Consider the following 17380-nt stretch of genomic DNA (forward strand, 5'->3'; position numbering starts at 1 on the left):
TTGAGTGAAGTAGAATTGGAGTTGCAGCCACTTAAATCATGAGTAAATTTGGCTTGGAAGATTGAATAAATGCATAGCTTGCTAGTTTTGCCAACTGGAGCACATATTGACAAACAGTGAGCTCCCTCTTTTTCACTAATTAACTACACTGGTAATTGGAGAATAAGAATAAGACTGTGCTCTTGCAATGCTTCGCTTTACTTATTGTGCCTGCTGGGAATGAGCGATTACAGTCAATTGCAAACGCAGTCCATTCCAATTCCTGCTCTGTCACAACAGATGCTGTTGGGAAAGTACTCCAGTGAGGTTTCACCGTACTATTCTGGCTTCTCGGTTTCTAGCCTGATGGGGGGAAAACACACTAGCATTCAGAAGAGACAGAAGAATATGATACACTAGCATTCAGAAGAGACACAGAAGGATATGAAAAAGAGAAAATCAGCGAGTATCTTTTTTTATTAAATAACAAAACTATGGAGAACCCTCAGCATCAAAGTAGGAGGTGATCGTTTTTCCAGCCAGCAGCTTACACAGTACTTGTTGATTTGGGAGTTTCTGTGTTCCTAAGAAGCATTTAAGAACTTTTAACATCAGCAGTAAGATGAACTAGGTGGTAGCATACAATGTGGCAATTCTGAAGCTTCCGTCTTTTCTGTAAGCCAGGTTGAAAAAGGCACACTGGATAAGTTGTAGTTCTTTACACTTAAGTAGGTGAATGAGGGTCTATTGAGTAATCCTCCCAACTGCACGAGGAGGAGGTCCTGTAAGTAACAAAAGTGAAACTCAGTGGGGGAAGTTTCTCCAAGTAGAAAGAAAGGTTTGGGGCAGCAAAATACATCCCACAGTGTTCAGTAAAAGAAGGAATGGCCATCACTAGCAGACTGATCACACAGACGGTAAGTGAATAATGGCCTGTGCGCAGGAGAGGCTGACAATTTGCTTGCGGGTCAGGGGAGTCAGCGTTCATCTCTAGAAGTACAACTATTTTGGCAAATTTCACATTACAGGAAAAAAAAAGGGAAGGAGTGAGTGCAAACTGCAGAGGTGTGGATAGTCTTCTTGCTCGTTAGTCAGGCAAGTCTAGAAATAAAATAAATAGGGGCGTTTCTCATAGTCATGGAATTGTGCATGGTGCCATACAAGCAGTCACACGGGAAGGCTGACACTGCATGATCGGGGTTGCTTTAGCTTGCTGCGTGCTTGTACATCGTACTGTGTAGGTTGACAGGTGAAAGCTTCACGTGGTTTCTGCTGTACTGAAACCTAGTTAAATTGGGTACTCCCTCTTAGAAGTTTAAATACTTTCAAAATTAAGGTGGTAAAAAGTCTTAAGCTTGTAGTGAGTAAAATAAGAGATTGCATTCTGCCGGTTTATTTTCAAGCTTTGCTTATACAGACGAATAATCACTGCATTTCTTAAGTGCTTCGTGTACGTCTCTCATGAATTATTCACAAACCCTGTAGAATAAGTCTTTGCCAAGTTGCCAGCTGCATAACTTAGGCATTTTTGGTGACACTTTGCAAAAACAATAGGTGAGATCTGGCAGCCTCTGTCACGTCATGGGTTCTGGATGCTGATTGCTCTGCAGATGCTCTTGCTTACCATACAAACCCATTGCATCCACCACATACTGATGCATTTTAATTAGCCCTGTGGTTTTAGTGATGGCACTGTGCCACCCTTAATTTTAGACTGACATACTCACTGTGCACTGGAATTTAACCATGGATAGTAATTAATTACTGGTGTTGTCCTGATTCCTGAATAAATGAGGCTGTACGGCTCACCCCTGCAGGGCAGGCTTGTTGTCAGCTGAGCCATTAGTAGCCCTAGGCTGCCAATAAAAATAAAAATGTATTGGGATTTTTTGGCATAATTATAAAGTGCTTTTTGTTAGATGCGGAGACCAAGAACCACCTTGACAAGGGTGTATTGAGAGTGGGAACTTAGCATCGCTGCCTAGCCAAATTCTGATTTTTGCATCCATTAGACTTAACTAAAGAAACGTAAGAGTCTCTGTTGAATTATCACGTTAAGGAACTTGGGTTATGTTAATGCTACGGCTTCATTAATTACCCCATATCAATAAGAAAAGGCAGCTTTTAGCCTCCTAGCGTAAGAGAGGGAAAGAAATAGTAGTATCAAAGGAAAGCTTCAAAGACAAGCAGAGCTGTCTCTTGGGTAATTTCTGATCCCTGCATTCTTTCCACTTCAAAGCTGGATGTGTGTGTGTTTGGGTGAAGGGGGGGTTGAATCCGATTTCTCTAATAAGTGTTGGCACCGGACCTGTTTGATATTAGATGCAGGGAACATTCTGATTTGTTATTGCCTTTGAAATCGTTCAGACGACCTTCAGAAAATGGCCTCTTGTTACTTGTGCCGGGGATGGGTGGGGAGAGTGGGGCACTGGGAAAAAAAGCTCCAGTGTAATTCCCATGCAGAGGATGCCCTGAAATTGTGCTTTCAGCAGTTTTTTAGTTACAAATGTGTGTCTTGATTGAAAGTGAAAAGTTGAAGAATAATAGACCTATAACGATGCATTCTTTAATCTGCCTCTGCCTTAATCCTCTTTTGCAGGGGGAAGGGTGGGCAGTTGTTTAGAATCGTATTATTGCTTGGTTGGAACAGACCTTCAAGATCATCAAGTCCAACCACAGCCATTTAGGATGCGTGTTTGTGGGTTTGAGGGGTTGGTAGCTTTTTCTTTTTAGTTTTTGGGGTTTTTTTTAACTTGGTTAACATCATGTCTGTAAGACAAACATTCTTTACTTTTTCAGCTTTTCAGCCTTTATGCCAACTAATGAACATTCAGAACCTGTTGGACTCATTTTAATGCAGAATCTGAAGCAGACATTTGTTTCAGATCTTGAGTCTAACTAGAAAGGATCACGCACTTGGTTTTATCACTAGAGCTTAGCAAAACCACAGATATATATTCCAATTATAGCAACTCTGTCCAAAGAAAGCCTTAAATTATATGAAAACAGTTTTTTAAAAATGCACATTAATTTTTTATTTTCAAGTGTAGTCTTTTCGGATGTCAAAATGCAACGCTTCCTTCCCGGCAGGCACAGGGCTGTTATTAAATCAAGCTCAAGACCTAAGTCCAGGCTGAACTGCTGCTGTGGACTCTTGAGTATGAGCAGTGTTGGTATTCACACAGGTTCTTGATCCCACCCGAAGAGCCAGTAAATGTAAAAAGGGCTGTAGGTACATGCCTCGGGCTACTTTTCTCTTCCTCCAGCCTGGAAAAGGCATCGAGACATCAGCTGCCTTTTGTCTCGTGGCAAGGTCAGCGGTATTAAGCCACGAAACATCTATCCTGAAGTGATTTTTAGTCTTTATCATCGTCTCCTGTCCAGTCTGAGGTTCAGGGACTCCTGTACTAGGATTTGGAAGTGGGCCACTTAACGGTGTCACTCGTAAAAGGAATGGGAACTTTGAGCATTCTCAACCTTTTTAGCAATGTGAATTAATTCCTTGGGTTCAGCATCCTTCCCCCGTCCTCCTTCAACCCCACTAGTGTGTGCTACTCACTTCATATTTCATTTCAGACTCTAAATATTGTGCCTTTTAGAAGACTTATAAATTCAGCTAGAACTTATGAGCACTACTTCAAGACAGAATTGAAATAATCAGTTGTACTTTATAGTCAAGAGATGAACCCCCTCTATGTGGGAAAGCATGTGCCTGACCATATTATCAAGCACTAGAGGAGCTATACCTTCAAAAATTCACTCAAAAAAATGGTTTCTTTTGTCTAGATTAAGATTCCTGAGGCTAATGCTGTAGCAGACACCTTTCCTGTGACAAGTTTTGCGCCCATGGAATTATTGAGTGCAATGGGATCTGTAGAAAAATTTGCAAGTCTAGGACTGATGGAAGTTCCTTTTGTTTTTTCCTGCTGCTTTTCCTTGATATAGTACAAGATATTGCACTGGGCTGGGCTAAAAGAGCATTAGCATGTCAGCTGAAATTGTTTAAGGTGTGGGCCATTTGGTCCTTTAACAAGGACAGCCTTACCTTCTGCTTTCTGGGGTTAATAAAACATTTCCAGATTGATCTTTTAGTTTGCCTGTAGTTGAGCACGCATTCGAGTCATGGATGCATGCAGCTATCTGCAACCTTAAGTCTCGCTTAGTGTGATTTTTTTGTCTGCAAATGTAAATGCAGTTTCCTAAGGGATGTTTTATTTAGCCCCAGCAGACCACTGCTTTGGCTTAATTCAGCTAAACGTTCTTTGTGTCATCTGTAACTGAATCACTTATTCAGACACAAGATGAGCATAAAGTTAGTAAAAATGCCCTCATTTTAGAAACAGACTGAAGCTGATGAATATTTGCATAGATCAGCCACAACCCCATACAAATGAAGATTTTGCTTTTTCTAAAGAGAATGTGTTAATTCAACAGGTCTTGTATATATATTTTTTTCCCCGAAACTGTGATGAACAACGTTGATCCTTCATTACGGTGTATTGTACATCATTAATTCCCTTTCTTGGACTGCACCAGGTAAAGGCAATGGGTCAAAACAGTGCCCTGAGAAATTGAGAAATACATATCCACAGATCTGTTTGCCTGCTTTTTAATTTGAACAGCTGCTTAACTTCTTTTTCTCGGTAATCACATGCAGTAATATGTAACAGTTCTTTTTTTTTTCTCCCCTACCATAGCTTGACATATGGTCTAAATCCAACTATCAAGTTTTTCAGAAGGTAAGTCTCATGTCATTTCTCTCCATATCATACGTATAGGAGATATGTGGACATTATTTTAAATAGCAGGGCTCTTATGTAAAAGAATTCTGAATTTATTCCTTTATCATCACAACTTGCGAATAACAAACAATAATCTGTAATAATGGAAACATATGACTAGAAAAGGAGATCTCTTCTGCTGCTGTTTAGTGTGGATTTATCTCTCGTCACAGTTCCAGTCCCTGGTTAGGAATAGGATATTGGAGATTATACTACTCTAGCTTTAAAATATCATGAACAATCTTCAAGTAGTTTTTTTGGGTTTGTTTTTTTTTTTTTTCAAATCTTTCTGTGGAGGAAGGACTGTTTCAGGTTAATTTGGATTTTGTATTGTTATTTTCATTGGGTTTGGTTTCTTCCCTTTCCTGTGGGCTTGAGTTAAATATATCAGTAGAACTCGCTTTTCAAAATGAGTTTGGAAATGTTTTCCATGACATTATCTTGCCAGCCTCTCCTCCCATGGTGGTGTAAACTAAAGGAATAACCTACTGAAACAAATGCCATTCCGGAAAATAAGAAAAGACCAAAGAGAGAATGGGAGCGATAAGTATAAAACTAAGAAGGTTAAAGTGTATTTTGGAAGGTTCTGTATCTTGCTATTTTCCAGGCAGGGAAGAGGAGATTTCTCTTTGAAGGCCTCTTGTCAAAATGCTGTAAGTTCAGATTGATCCGGGTTTAAATTCTGGTTTCCTTACCTTCAAGGCTCGGTTCAAGGAGCTTGAGTCTCCAGCTAGCACGTTACCTTCCTTTCATCTACTTGGGTAGTTTGTGTAACAAATGGGGGTCAGGGACTCGAAAGGGCATAAAAGCAGGGGTCAAAAGTGTGGCATATCAGCTGTGTTTGTGCATCTTCCCTGAAAGATTTCAGATGCAGTCAGAAGGGAAGATGTTTGACCTTTGATATTAACCTGCTAGAGATGAAAGGACAGCTTTTGGGGAGCTTGGTTAATACTCTGCCTAGCATTAAAGCAAAATTTTGCTGCAGTTGATTCTTTACCCCAGAGATTGGTGGATTAAATATTCCTTTTTCTTACTATTCAAAAATATTTAGTGTCAAGTAGGGTAATACAGTGGGAAGTGAAACAGTGTGTATTGTGGTAACATAGATTATCCGTGTGCTTGAAAGCAGTGTTTGTAAGGGAATAAATTTAAGGTCTGTAATCAAGTGCATTATCTCAGTTTCCTTTTGCATGTTTGGCTGTAAGCTCATTTGGGCATAGGACTGTCTTCCTGGATGTTTCAGTTTAGGAAAACTTGGATGGGTTAAGGCATATTGCTGTGATTTGTACTAAATTATGATAAATAGTGAGGTTTTTATTATATAAGTTTAATTGTCTATATGCAAGATAACTGAGTAGAATACATGTACAGGGTTGCTTAGGAGTCCAAGTAGAGGACTTGGGAAGCATAAATACATAAGTAAATTTTTCTTCAGGTCCAAGTGATGGCCTTCAGGCCAAAAGTGGAAAAGGTCAGTGAGAAGGTGTGAAATGCAGCAGTAAGATGCCAGTGTAGCTGCATTGTGGATAATAAATAAGAATCTTTACTCTCTTCCTAATTCCGTAAAACAGTGTGATGTGACCTGAAAATAAAGTTCTTGTTCTGTAAATAATACCAAATGCATTAATATTTACAGCAAAATACAGGAAGACAAGGAGGAAGGGTTGCCTGTAACCAGTTGAACCGCTACCTGTGGTTTTTATAGTAGTTTTATCCATTGTGTTCCAAGCTCTGTCACTGTGTTACCTTGGGCAACTTAACCTCTCTTTGGATCAGTTTTCCGCATCCCTTAGACTGGGGTAATATTTGCTGGCTTCACAGGAACTATTGCTGAATTGGTTGCCTAGTTTTGGTTGCCTCCGATTCTTGCATGAAAAATGTGATAAAAATGCAAGGTGATGGTGCTTTCTAATCAATAGATTCTGTACTATTGAGCTGATAGTTAAAGTTAAGTCTAGAGACCTAAGTCAAGTTTTCAAATAGATGATAAAAAATGCCGTGGTTCAGCATAGAAAGTTTTCTCTCTGTGATGCTATGCTTGCTTGATTTTGTCTCTGTTCTCTGAAGCTGCACTTGTATCCATTTATAATACCCAGGAATAGTGATTTAGCAGTAGCGAAATGAAGGGAATAGAAAAAGTAGTGTTAGAGAAACTATTATGCTCTTTAGGGTGTAGGATCTGTACTGCGGGTTCTCCAGAACAAATGTTTTCATGCCATTAAAAAATCATCAGTAAATGTGTCAGAGCACATCTGAATGTTCCTGAAGTGTGCTTCTAGTGTGGCAGTCACCAGGAACACCATGTAGAAACACTGTGCTGAGAAGGAAGAATACGAATGAGCAAGTGCTCCCACCGCCGAGGCTGGGAAGCCCTTCCAGCTCTGCTGCCTTTGACTCTGTAAAGTCAATCATCCCTCTGAAGGGCAGGGCTGTTTCTCTTTAAAAGGGAACCGAGTTCTCCAACTCCATCTTCAATGATAATGTAACAACATCTGGAACTCACGGGATACCTGCCGGTGGTAACTGTCAAATTCTCACAGGACTGCAGCATGACTTTGTGGGTTAAGGACCAGAGACCTCTGATCTTCAATCCAACCCTGTCAAACAAAGCTAAATTTGTCCTGACTTTTTGTTTGCCAACACTGGCTGTGTCAGCAAGCCTTTTCTCTCTCCTTCTTATTAGGCAGGATCCCTGAGTGTGTATAATGTGACAGGGGACGGCTCCCGGCGAGCCTATTACTGTTAAAGTGTGCAGTCATTTTCTGAGTTCCCTGGAGACCTCTTGAATCTGGTCCTGGGGTGAATAAGCTTTATAGGCATTGAATCCACCAGCAGGGTTAGATTCAGAGAATGGAGCTGGGAAAAAAAGAGAAGGGAGGCTGAAAGGGCAAAAGCACAAGGAGCAAAGAAAAGGTTTTTCAGACTTCCACGTTGGTCTGACATTTAAACTCTGCAGGAGTGGCAACTGTTTTGATCTTAAACCTTCTTATTTTAACACCTTGCATCTCTTGATCCACTAGCACAAGAAGAGGAAATATTTTGGGGCTTGAATCTTCATGAGAAGAAGAGAGTATGAGGGCTTCATAATTCCAGGTCACTGTGCAGAGGATTAAAAATATATATGTAGTAGAGAATATTTATATAGTAGAGAATGCAATATTTATAATTTTGCATTCAAAAAACCAGACAAAAATATAGAATAGTAGAACTGCTCTGAGTGCATCAAAGCGGGAGATGATGTCACACATCACCTGTTTCATTTGTCTCACTGCTCAGTTAAGAGCAGCACGGCTGTTTTAGCTGTGCGATATGATCAGTTTAGCTGTTTGAGTCATATACCTAGGCTTTAAACCATGTATTTCTTTCTGACCTCAGAGTCCTATTCTTATTTTCACCTAAATGTTTCGTTTTGGCATGCCACAAACCGGTCTTTTTTTGGCTTGATAGACTTCTTCCCAAGCCATGTTTTAACCTAAATGCTGAGAAGCTCTCTGTACTCATCCAGCTGTTTGTGAGCTGTGCAATCCCAAAGTGATGGAACTCGGAGCACAATTTTCACCACTAGGAAGGACATATAAGTATTGTAATGTATGAAGATGTATTCTTGTCAATAATCTCGGAATAAAATCACCTGCAAGATGAATGCATGCATGAGACAGCTATTGGGCTGTTGATGATGTCTGCTCAAGGAGAGGAGATGGACTCTTCCAGGGTCATTTGTGTGATTGCTCCTTTGTATGATCAGGGCTTGGCTCTGTTCAAAGACCTGCTTAGGCGAAATCGAATCTCAATGAGCCAGTCCAAACACGCAGAACAACCAAAATAAAAACTCTGTGAGCTCTGAAAACAATGGATAAATCCTATGCTTCAGGAAAGTCTGGTAGTGCTTTACTGACTTGGGGGTAGGGAAAGGTGTGTAAAGGATTTGTGTGGAGTTCATCAGTGCCCAGTCATAGAGGCAACATCCATCATCCTTCTGCACAGCTGTCAGGAACTGGATTCCTTCCAGAGAGACTTAAATGTGTTCCTGAAGAGAAGATTGAATAATGGGAATCCTTGGAAATGAACAAAGGCACTCGTGTGGTTTTCCACACTGTAAAATGTCTAAACACTAATAAAATAACTTCCTTTTTTTTTTAGCTGTCGGTGCTGTGCTCATCCTCCAGAACTCATTGCTACCGGCTGCTGTTAAGGCCGTGAACTTAGCAGGGTTTAAAAAAAAATTAAAAAACTTTCAGGGGATTTAGAGAATCCCTTTATATTGGATGGAGTTGTCAGTGCTGTACTTGAGAGAATAAACCAATAAGTAGGTGGCAAGGATAGTTATGACTCTTAAAGGAAGTTTTGCACTGACTTTTGAAGAGTGTATCTACTGGCGGTGAGATAAAATACTGGGAGAGAGAGACAGCTTCTGTAATTCAGTCGGGCAATATTTGTAGATTTCTAGTTTAGTTTTTATGCACAGTATAACTTCATCCATCTCTGGAACATACATAGTCTGTGGTGGAGCAAAGCTGTACCAGAGATCATAGCGCCGCTGAATCATTAAGATTGGAAAAGACCTTTCAGCTCATCCAGTCCAACCATCAGCCCAATCCCACTGTGTCTACTAAACCATGTCCTGAAGCACCACATCTACACGTTTTTTTAACACCTCCAGGGATGGAGACTCGCACCTCTTCCCAGGACAGCCTGTGCCAGTGCTTGACAACGCTTTCAGTAAAGAATTTTTTCCTAATATCTGATCTAAACCTCCCCGAATGCATCTTGAGGCCATTTCCTCTCATCCTATCGCATTATTTGGTTGAAGACACCAACACACACCTTGCTAGGTCCTTGTTTCAGGTAGTTGTAGAAAGTGATGAGGTTTCCACTCCACCTTCTCTTTTCCAGGCTACACAATAACCCCAGTTCCCTCTGGAGCTCCTCATACTGCTTGTGCTCCAGACCCTTCACCAGCTCCACTGCCCTTGTGTTTGTGCTGTTTCTTCCAGTTCGAGGAAGTACTTGTCCATCTTTGGGGGTTTTATTTTTTAAAATGCATGACTAACAAATCTAGTCCAGGCCAAGTGATGGCACTTTTTGGATGTGTCACCTTTGGAAAGCACATTTGAGCAGAGCAGTACTAGCGAGGGGATAAAGGAATGTGGTAGAACTGCCCGGTGTTGACTTGGTTGACAGCAATGACAGAGATTTTGTTTTCTGCTCTGTGATGGGTGTTGCTCTTGTGGGCTGTTTATAACTTGACCGAGCAGAGTGGGGTGGGCTCGGTGGATTGTTCCTCGCGGCAGGCTAGTGTCCAACCAGCCCTACTTGCTCCTTAGGGCCTGGTTGTTCACCAAGAGCGACACAGATACAGGATGGAATTTGCACAAAGTGGCAGTGAAGAGGTTTGATCCAGTATCAGTCTGTTCAGTATTCCTGATGTGCTCAGCACCCTAGACAAGGAGCAGAGATGCATTTAAGGAGTACATGGTTAGAGTCAACTTGAATTCGGAAACAAAAAGGAGAGGAAAACAAAAATCTCAGGCAATATAATTGTCTATTAACGAGAAAGGAAGTTCTCTTTTTCAAATTGAGTGTCTTTACCAGAATTCTTTTTTTCTGTGTAACTGAAGTCTCTTTTGCTCTGTCTCAAAGTAAAACAATAGCTGTTCTATTTAGCAAAATGGTGCTTCAGGAGATTGCCTTGTCTTGCGTTTTTTTCAGGCAAAACTTCCAAGTGCTTTTCAATATATGAATTGTAAAATGTTGAGCTTTCCTGCAAGATCTCTTGAAAATCTGTTTCAAGGTCCAGAGCAGCAGCTATCCCGATCAATGTGTGCTTTTTGGAGTATGTTCCTTTATAAAAACAGGGAGAGAAATCAGAAAGTGGTGACCGCTAACTTGGAGAGCAGTGGGTAAGGCAAAGCAATGAAAGTGAAGTTAATAAAAGCCTGAAATGTACAAAATGTCATCCTGCACCCAGAATAAATTAGTTTGTGATTCCAACTTGGCTGGAAGAAAAAGTATCTCCCTTAAGTGAGCTGGCACATATGCAGTTTGTGTTGCTTTGCCTTGGTGTGAAATCGTATTGCCATTAGTAAAGCCGGGTATTGATCTTCCTCCCCCTACCCCCTTCCTCTTTTTTCTTTTTCTTTTTTTCCCCTCTTTTTTAATCTTGGCCAGCTTGTGCTTTCTCTCATCATCTCTGTTACCTTGGGGCGGTAATTCTTCCTTGCGTTCACCGCGCAGTGGCCGGTTCATCATTTGCCCAGCTCTCCTCTGTTCTTTGCTGGCCCAGGTGGGTCCTTCCCCTGCTCCTCTTCCTCACATTTGACACCCACTTTGATCTATGTTAGAAGGATTTTATCAGCACTTGCTTATGGGAGAAATTGCCTCGTTTTTGTTCAGAAAACATTATTAGTGTTCTAGCAATGCTGGGATGGCTTTTATCTCCCCGTGGAATCTCATTAGCTTTACATTACAATAGGAAGAGCATATGTGCAACTCTGCCAAAGTGTCCAGTCAATTTAAATTTGTTAATAGCCATATTTTTTTAAGCAACTTTCTTCAGTGCCAAGAGAAAACAACTTTGTTGTTCAGGAGAAAAAAAAAAAATACAGTTTGTTAGAAGTAGAAAAACAGCAGAAGGAGAGCGGCTGCTCATACATATCTTCAGAACTTTCTATTCTTTGCCGTGTCAGGTACCATCCTCTAAAAGCACTATCTTAAAAGAAAAAAAATGCACAGAGCAAGTAGGGCTTGGATTACAGGCCTTTCTGAACGCTACATGAGTTGTGTTTAAAAGAAATGACTGATTTGAGTTATGCTCTGCTATTAAGGCACTGTTAATAGCCTTATTTCTAATATTTGTTACATATAAATGGCTTAAGCAGGCAGAGGTCCATTTTGTGAATATTTTTCCAAATGGACCAGAACGTGCACAGTCCCAGAAGTTTTCACTTCCAGATGTCAGAATCGCATGTCCTTATTCACGCTGAACAGACCTGCTTTTGGAGTCAGTTGTGCCCAAATGGGGCAAAATCCATCTTTAAAATTGTAGTGTAACTTAAAACTGGATTTGGTGTAGGACAGACTGATTTGATGTAGCATTCTGCGGAGGAAGTTGTATGGTGTGAATTAGAGCCCATCTGTACGTGGATTTATTCGGGAATACATCTTTTACAGATTCACCTCCCTGAATAGCTTCGAGCACGAGCCACTCCTTCTCCAGTGAAAGTTTTGAGCACTTCAGCACAACTCATATCGCTGAACTGACTAATTACAAATCAGGAACAAGCAGAGTTTGCTGGGAATAGCAATTATCATTTCAGTTCATACTTCATCTTACTCAAAATTTACTATACCGTACACATGAGCCCTGAGAAGAGCACTACTTCTCCATTTTAAAACGAGAAAATACAATTTAATCACTAATCACACAGTTCTGTAGTTTGTTAGATGCTTTGATATTACTGATGAGGACCATTAGTAGATTTACAGGCTCCAAGATGCAGAAGAGCTCTTATAGTTGTGTGGTCCTGAGTTCTTTAGTAGTCCAGCCCAAAGAATTTTGCCAATCCTTTCAGTCCCAAGCCTAGTGGTTGGGAGAGGAAGGGAACTGTTGACTGTGCCGATGATTTAGGAAGCTCTAAACCTACAGCTGACCGGCTGGACACTGCTGGTAAATTGTATTATAGCTGTTCAGAAGCTGCGCACATCCAGAATAATTTAATAATGGTAGCGGTTTAAGTAAAAAATGAATCTATCGAAGCATTGGTTAGTTTTCCCAGTTTTGCTTTAATTAGTCTTGTTACTATAAATATACATTTTAGATGCATTATGTCTAACTGTAATTTCCAAATGTAAGATCTTGTTAGCGTTCTGTCTGGGAAATTAAAAAGTTTTCTATCAGTAATCTATTACTAATGCAAGTATTTATAAACCTTAATCATATTAATTGATTTCTGGTTTCAGAGGAAATGAAACCAAGAGCTCAATTCGCGTTTGTTCAATATAAGCAACCTGAAATAGGACTACAAGAGTTAAATACTTTAAGTTCTCCCATTAAAAACTGGAGAGGAGCACACTCATTTTTCCATTAAAATGTATTTTCAAATTAGAGTATTCTATTGTAGTGGTTTGGATTTTTTTTTTTAATAAAACAGACCAAACCTGAAGCTTTGGGTTTTTTGGAAGTCGTAACCTCTATTCTAATAGTTGGTCAGTCTTCCAGAAGTGTTTTATTTTAGCTGTATTATTGACAGTGTTTTCTCTTTTGTTGAGCAAATCAGCATGAGCTGAGAGAATATATTTTCTACAAAAAATAACCAAAGCAAAAACCCCAGGAACATCGAAAAAGAAAACCAAAGTGCTTTCCTCTGACCTGATTTGTTTAGTGGCTTTGTTTATGGTTTCACAGAATACATGGGATTTCAATCACAGATTCTGCTTTTATGCTGTAGATAAAGTTAGGCATATTATTTGCTATGGATGCCTTTATTTTATGCGGTACAGAAGATGGGTTTTTTTTCTTTTTTACGTCTGGGTTGGTGCTCCACAGTGGGAAGGGAAACGTTAGGTTAGTGTCGTTCCATGTGGCACAGAGCTGGATGCCTTCCGCTCACATTAACCATCGGACTAGATTCTTTTACCAACACTTTTAGCTTTTATCATGTTTTTTGAGCTTCCAAAGGTGTGTTTGATTTTACTGTATGCACAAAAAGTTATTTACTGTGAATGCTTCATCTGACTCTTGTATGAAGTTGGCGGAGGGAATGGAAGCTGGCTGGCAAAAGCTATGCAAAAGTACTTTGAGAATGTCTTCACAGTCATGTAATCCTTGGTTTGCTACTTCCCCAGGGGATTTTTACTGTTTCCGTGCAGATTAACACTGTTTGGTCTGAAATACAGAATGAATAAAGGTATGTTCTCCTTTTGTCTGATGCAGGTTACGGATCATGCAACCACTGCTCTGTTGCACTACCAGCTGCCTCAAATGCCAGATGTGGTAGTCAGATCTTTCATGGTAAGTGTATTGGAAAAGATTTTTTTTTCAGGTAGACTTCATCATACTTACAGTGATTGACGTTAACCTCTTCTGATGCAGTTGTAATTTCATCTATTTAAACAAGCTTGAAAGTAGAGAATGACTATAATTCTTTGTATCTCATAGCTGGAAAGGATGAAGAGTTTGTTCTCATTGCCCCAGGATAATTGGTATTGGAAGACTGAGCTGTGTACAGTTCTTATGTCACAGGTCTCAGTGTTAGCTTGATGATTGCGGTTTGGAAAGTTTGTCTGGGTCGTTTCTAAAGATCACAGGAAGAACTCTCCCAGCCAAACTCTTTGTTGTGTCTCAGCCCTTTCACACTGTTCAAACTGTGCGAGGAGCTGAGTTCTGCAGAGAGTCTGCTCCACTGGCAGTGCCCCAGGAAGATGAAGTCCCCAGCGAGTGTGTTCCAGCTGAGGAAGCTTGCTTCTCAGCCTGTCCGTTATGGGAAGTGATGTGCATTATTTGGAGAACGATGACAGGCAGGAAGAGTCTATTTTGCTGTATCCACTCTCGGCACAGATTTGTTCCTAAGGAATTGCATGTACTTGCCCAGCGCAATAGCAGGTGGTTTTGGGAATCGAGGAAATGCTTACTGACGTATTCAGCTGTCACCTTACTAAGTAAAATCAATCAAGTACTGCTGTACTTTGATATACCAGTTTAAGTTTGTCACCTTAAATTCTACTTGTGTTTAGAATTTTATTTGTAAAATAAACTCATAAGCTTCTGCAGCTTGGTTAACCAGAGGGTGAAAACGAGAGTTTATGATTCAGAATTCCTTCTACCAAGGCGAATATTGGCAGTGGAGACTCTTGCCATTCTCTCTACTGCCATCTCCCAGAGGAGGCTTTTGAGAGAGTTTTCCTCTGATTTTCAGGTTTTCCTTCGCTTACTTCTATTCTATTACCCCTTCACCTGAGGCAATGTAGTTGAGACTTCTAAAAACAAACATCTAATTTTGCCGTTCGCGGTCTTTAGGTGTGTACGATAGCATTGGTTCTTTCCTGTCTCTAATTTCCACTGCGTAATTACAGAACAGTCAGGCTCCTTTACCTGCTGTGCTGGTTTGTTTATTTAATGAAAAGGCCACCAAGATGAGAGATTTGCAAAGGTCTCTTCTCTTGGAGTGCATCTTAAGATAATAGGTTTTGAAAGGTGGAAGCAACCCTTACTGGTTAAATCCATGTTTCAACATGTTTCTGAAAATTAATGTTTAATAGAACAGGCAGCACATTTGTTTAAGCCATGGACCTGCCTTATTGATCTGATAAAACACTACTAAAACTTTTAACGAAGCAATACCAGATGTACACCAGAAATGTCAATACCTTGGTCCTTTCGCATGTCAGTTGTGCGATCCACATGACAGGATGTAGTGAAGCCCTAATTTTCTGTCAGGAATGAAGAAGACATTTTTTTTTTTTATTCAAACAGATGTCTCAAGTACACAATTTAACTTCATTTACCTATTTTTGTGTTATGGTTCAGAAAATTCGATTTCTCTGTAGTGCAAGCAAAGCCCATCCAAGCTGAAGTAAATAACAGCAATTTACTTGTAGTGTTCTGTTGCCCTTGTCCCCGTATTTACTGCTAAACCCAGAGAAGATCTAGTTCTTTTGGAGGAGAGTTATTGACGGCCAAAGGTTCGGTTGCTATAGAGAAGGCTCTGATGAAGATGGAAGGATTTGTTTCAATAAACTCAGTTGACCTCTTCTTCAGAGAACAATTTTCTCTTATCGATGTAACTCAATAGGACTTAAAATGACAAGATTCATGTGCATCCTTCACAGTATAAATCTGCTGCTCTCGGTGTTTTTTAGTTGTGTATCTCCTTGAGTTGGGAGTTGAGTTATGTAATGCTCATTGCTATGTATGGCAACGGGAACAGTCCTGTTTAGAGCAGGAGCTTTACCTCGGAACACCTGAACTTACTCCGTGTTGTTGAGCACTCATCTTTTATATTTATATTCATCAGTGTAATCAGATTTAAAATGGTACGGTATTTTTATGACCAATGAGTATTGATCTTAAAATCACATTAGAGAGGAAGTTAGTTAGCTTGCTGTGAAAGTGCTTTTATCTTCAGCCGTGGAGACTTCAGACCGTTGCAGTATGGTTGCAGCAAGGGTGTGATAGATGATCATAGGAAGAGACAAACCAATATTCGGTTGAAGAAGGTACCCATCAAGAACAATTAGATTCCAGTAAAAGTATGAGAAGCGTTACGATACTTGCCCTCCGTCGTGATTCTCGAGCTGCAAATGCTCCTGCTCAGAGTGCATGAATTTTCTATTAACAAACCTGCTTAAGTGACTAAAAAAGCAAAAGATGATTAATAAAGTGGGAATTCAGCTATACAGTGACCTTGTAAGCTTCTGCATGTTTCTGTTTATAAAACTCACTGTATACCTCGCTGGGGCCTTGCCAAAGTACATTCTCTGTCCTTGCTATCACTATTTGACAAGAATGATGACAAAGGCAAACGTCCATATCCAGTTTTCTTAATTTCTCTCCCTTTTCCTTGTAGACCTGGTTAAGAAGTTACATAAAGCTGTTCCAGGCTCCGTGCCAGCGCTGCGGAAAGTTTCTGCAGGAAGGCCTGCCACCCACGTGGAGGGATTTCCGAACACTTGAAGCTTTTCATGACACTTGCAGGCAATAGTAGCCCAACCCAGACACGGGTACGTGAGGAGTGAACATTCTATTAGGCTCAGAAGAGAGCTGATGGTTTAATAAGTGCTTCATATATGGAACCACTGTACCAAATAGTGAGGTTGCACTAATATATTTTAGTATTTAGAAGCATGTGTGAGACTGATGTCTTTTGAAGAAGATGGTAAGAAGCTGTGTGATTGTTTGATGCTTCTGAGGTGAAAGGATATGTCTGGGAAGATCTGACAGAAATCATTATTCTAAACCTTAATGAAAATACCCATGTACAGTTTGTGGTTTTTTGACAGAATTTGCAACATTCAAGACTTTTATAAGCATGAAATAAATTTTGTATTGCAGGATTTGTGGTATTTATTTCATTATTTGATCGACAAAATCTTTGGGTTTGGTGTGGATTTTTCAGTGCTGCTCTTTTCTTTAGAAAAACTGGAAACGTTTGAACACACGTGCTGTTATGATGGCGGGTGATGCAAGGCTGCTTATCTGAGCGCTGGTCTTTTTCTGGAAGAGACTGTGGCGTTGATTAAATGTGGAATTTCGAAGGCATGTGGCAGCTTGGAAGATGTAATGTACTTTCTAAGGCGAGGGGGGAAACAGATGTTTCCCTTTACTAAAATTGTAATGAAAAATGTTAGCATAGTCTGCATGTATTAAGTGGTTAGAAAACGTGTGATGAGCAGTGACAGCGTGTGTAATTCGTCATGTTCTACAACGGAAAGTAATAAAATAATTCAGCCCTAAAGCACAGCTTCTGCAGCACAGACACGTACAGCGCCTTTCCTAAAGGAGTTAAAATGTACATGCGACTCAGTAGCAAAGAGTAAGATCCCTCCTAGTGATCACTGCATTTGGAATGGATGGGACCACTCTGCTCGTGTGAGCTTCAGCCATTTTTCCTTTACCCAAAGAC

The 17380-nt window shown here is 40.3% G+C and overlaps 1 protein-coding gene across 1 annotated transcript in view; it reads left to right on the forward strand.

Moving 5' to 3' along the window:
- MED27 (mediator complex subunit 27) overlaps positions 1-17125 on the forward strand; it is an 87282-nt gene extending 70157 nt beyond the window's left edge. The window contains exons 6-8 of the mRNA XM_009569485.2: positions 4677-4718; positions 13693-13770; positions 16325-17125. Of these exons, the coding sequence (XP_009567780.1) occupies positions 4677-4718; positions 13693-13770; positions 16325-16459 (255 nt within the window). The 3' untranslated portion in view covers positions 16460-17125. The remainder of the gene's footprint in view (positions 1-4676; positions 4719-13692; positions 13771-16324) is intronic.
- Positions 17126-17380: the final 255 nt, after the last annotated feature.

The sequence above is a fragment of the Cuculus canorus genome, chromosome 19 (genome assembly GCF_017976375.1).
Source record: "Cuculus canorus isolate bCucCan1 chromosome 19, bCucCan1.pri, whole genome shotgun sequence".
Classification (NCBI taxonomy): domain Eukaryota; kingdom Metazoa; phylum Chordata; class Aves; order Cuculiformes; family Cuculidae; genus Cuculus; species Cuculus canorus.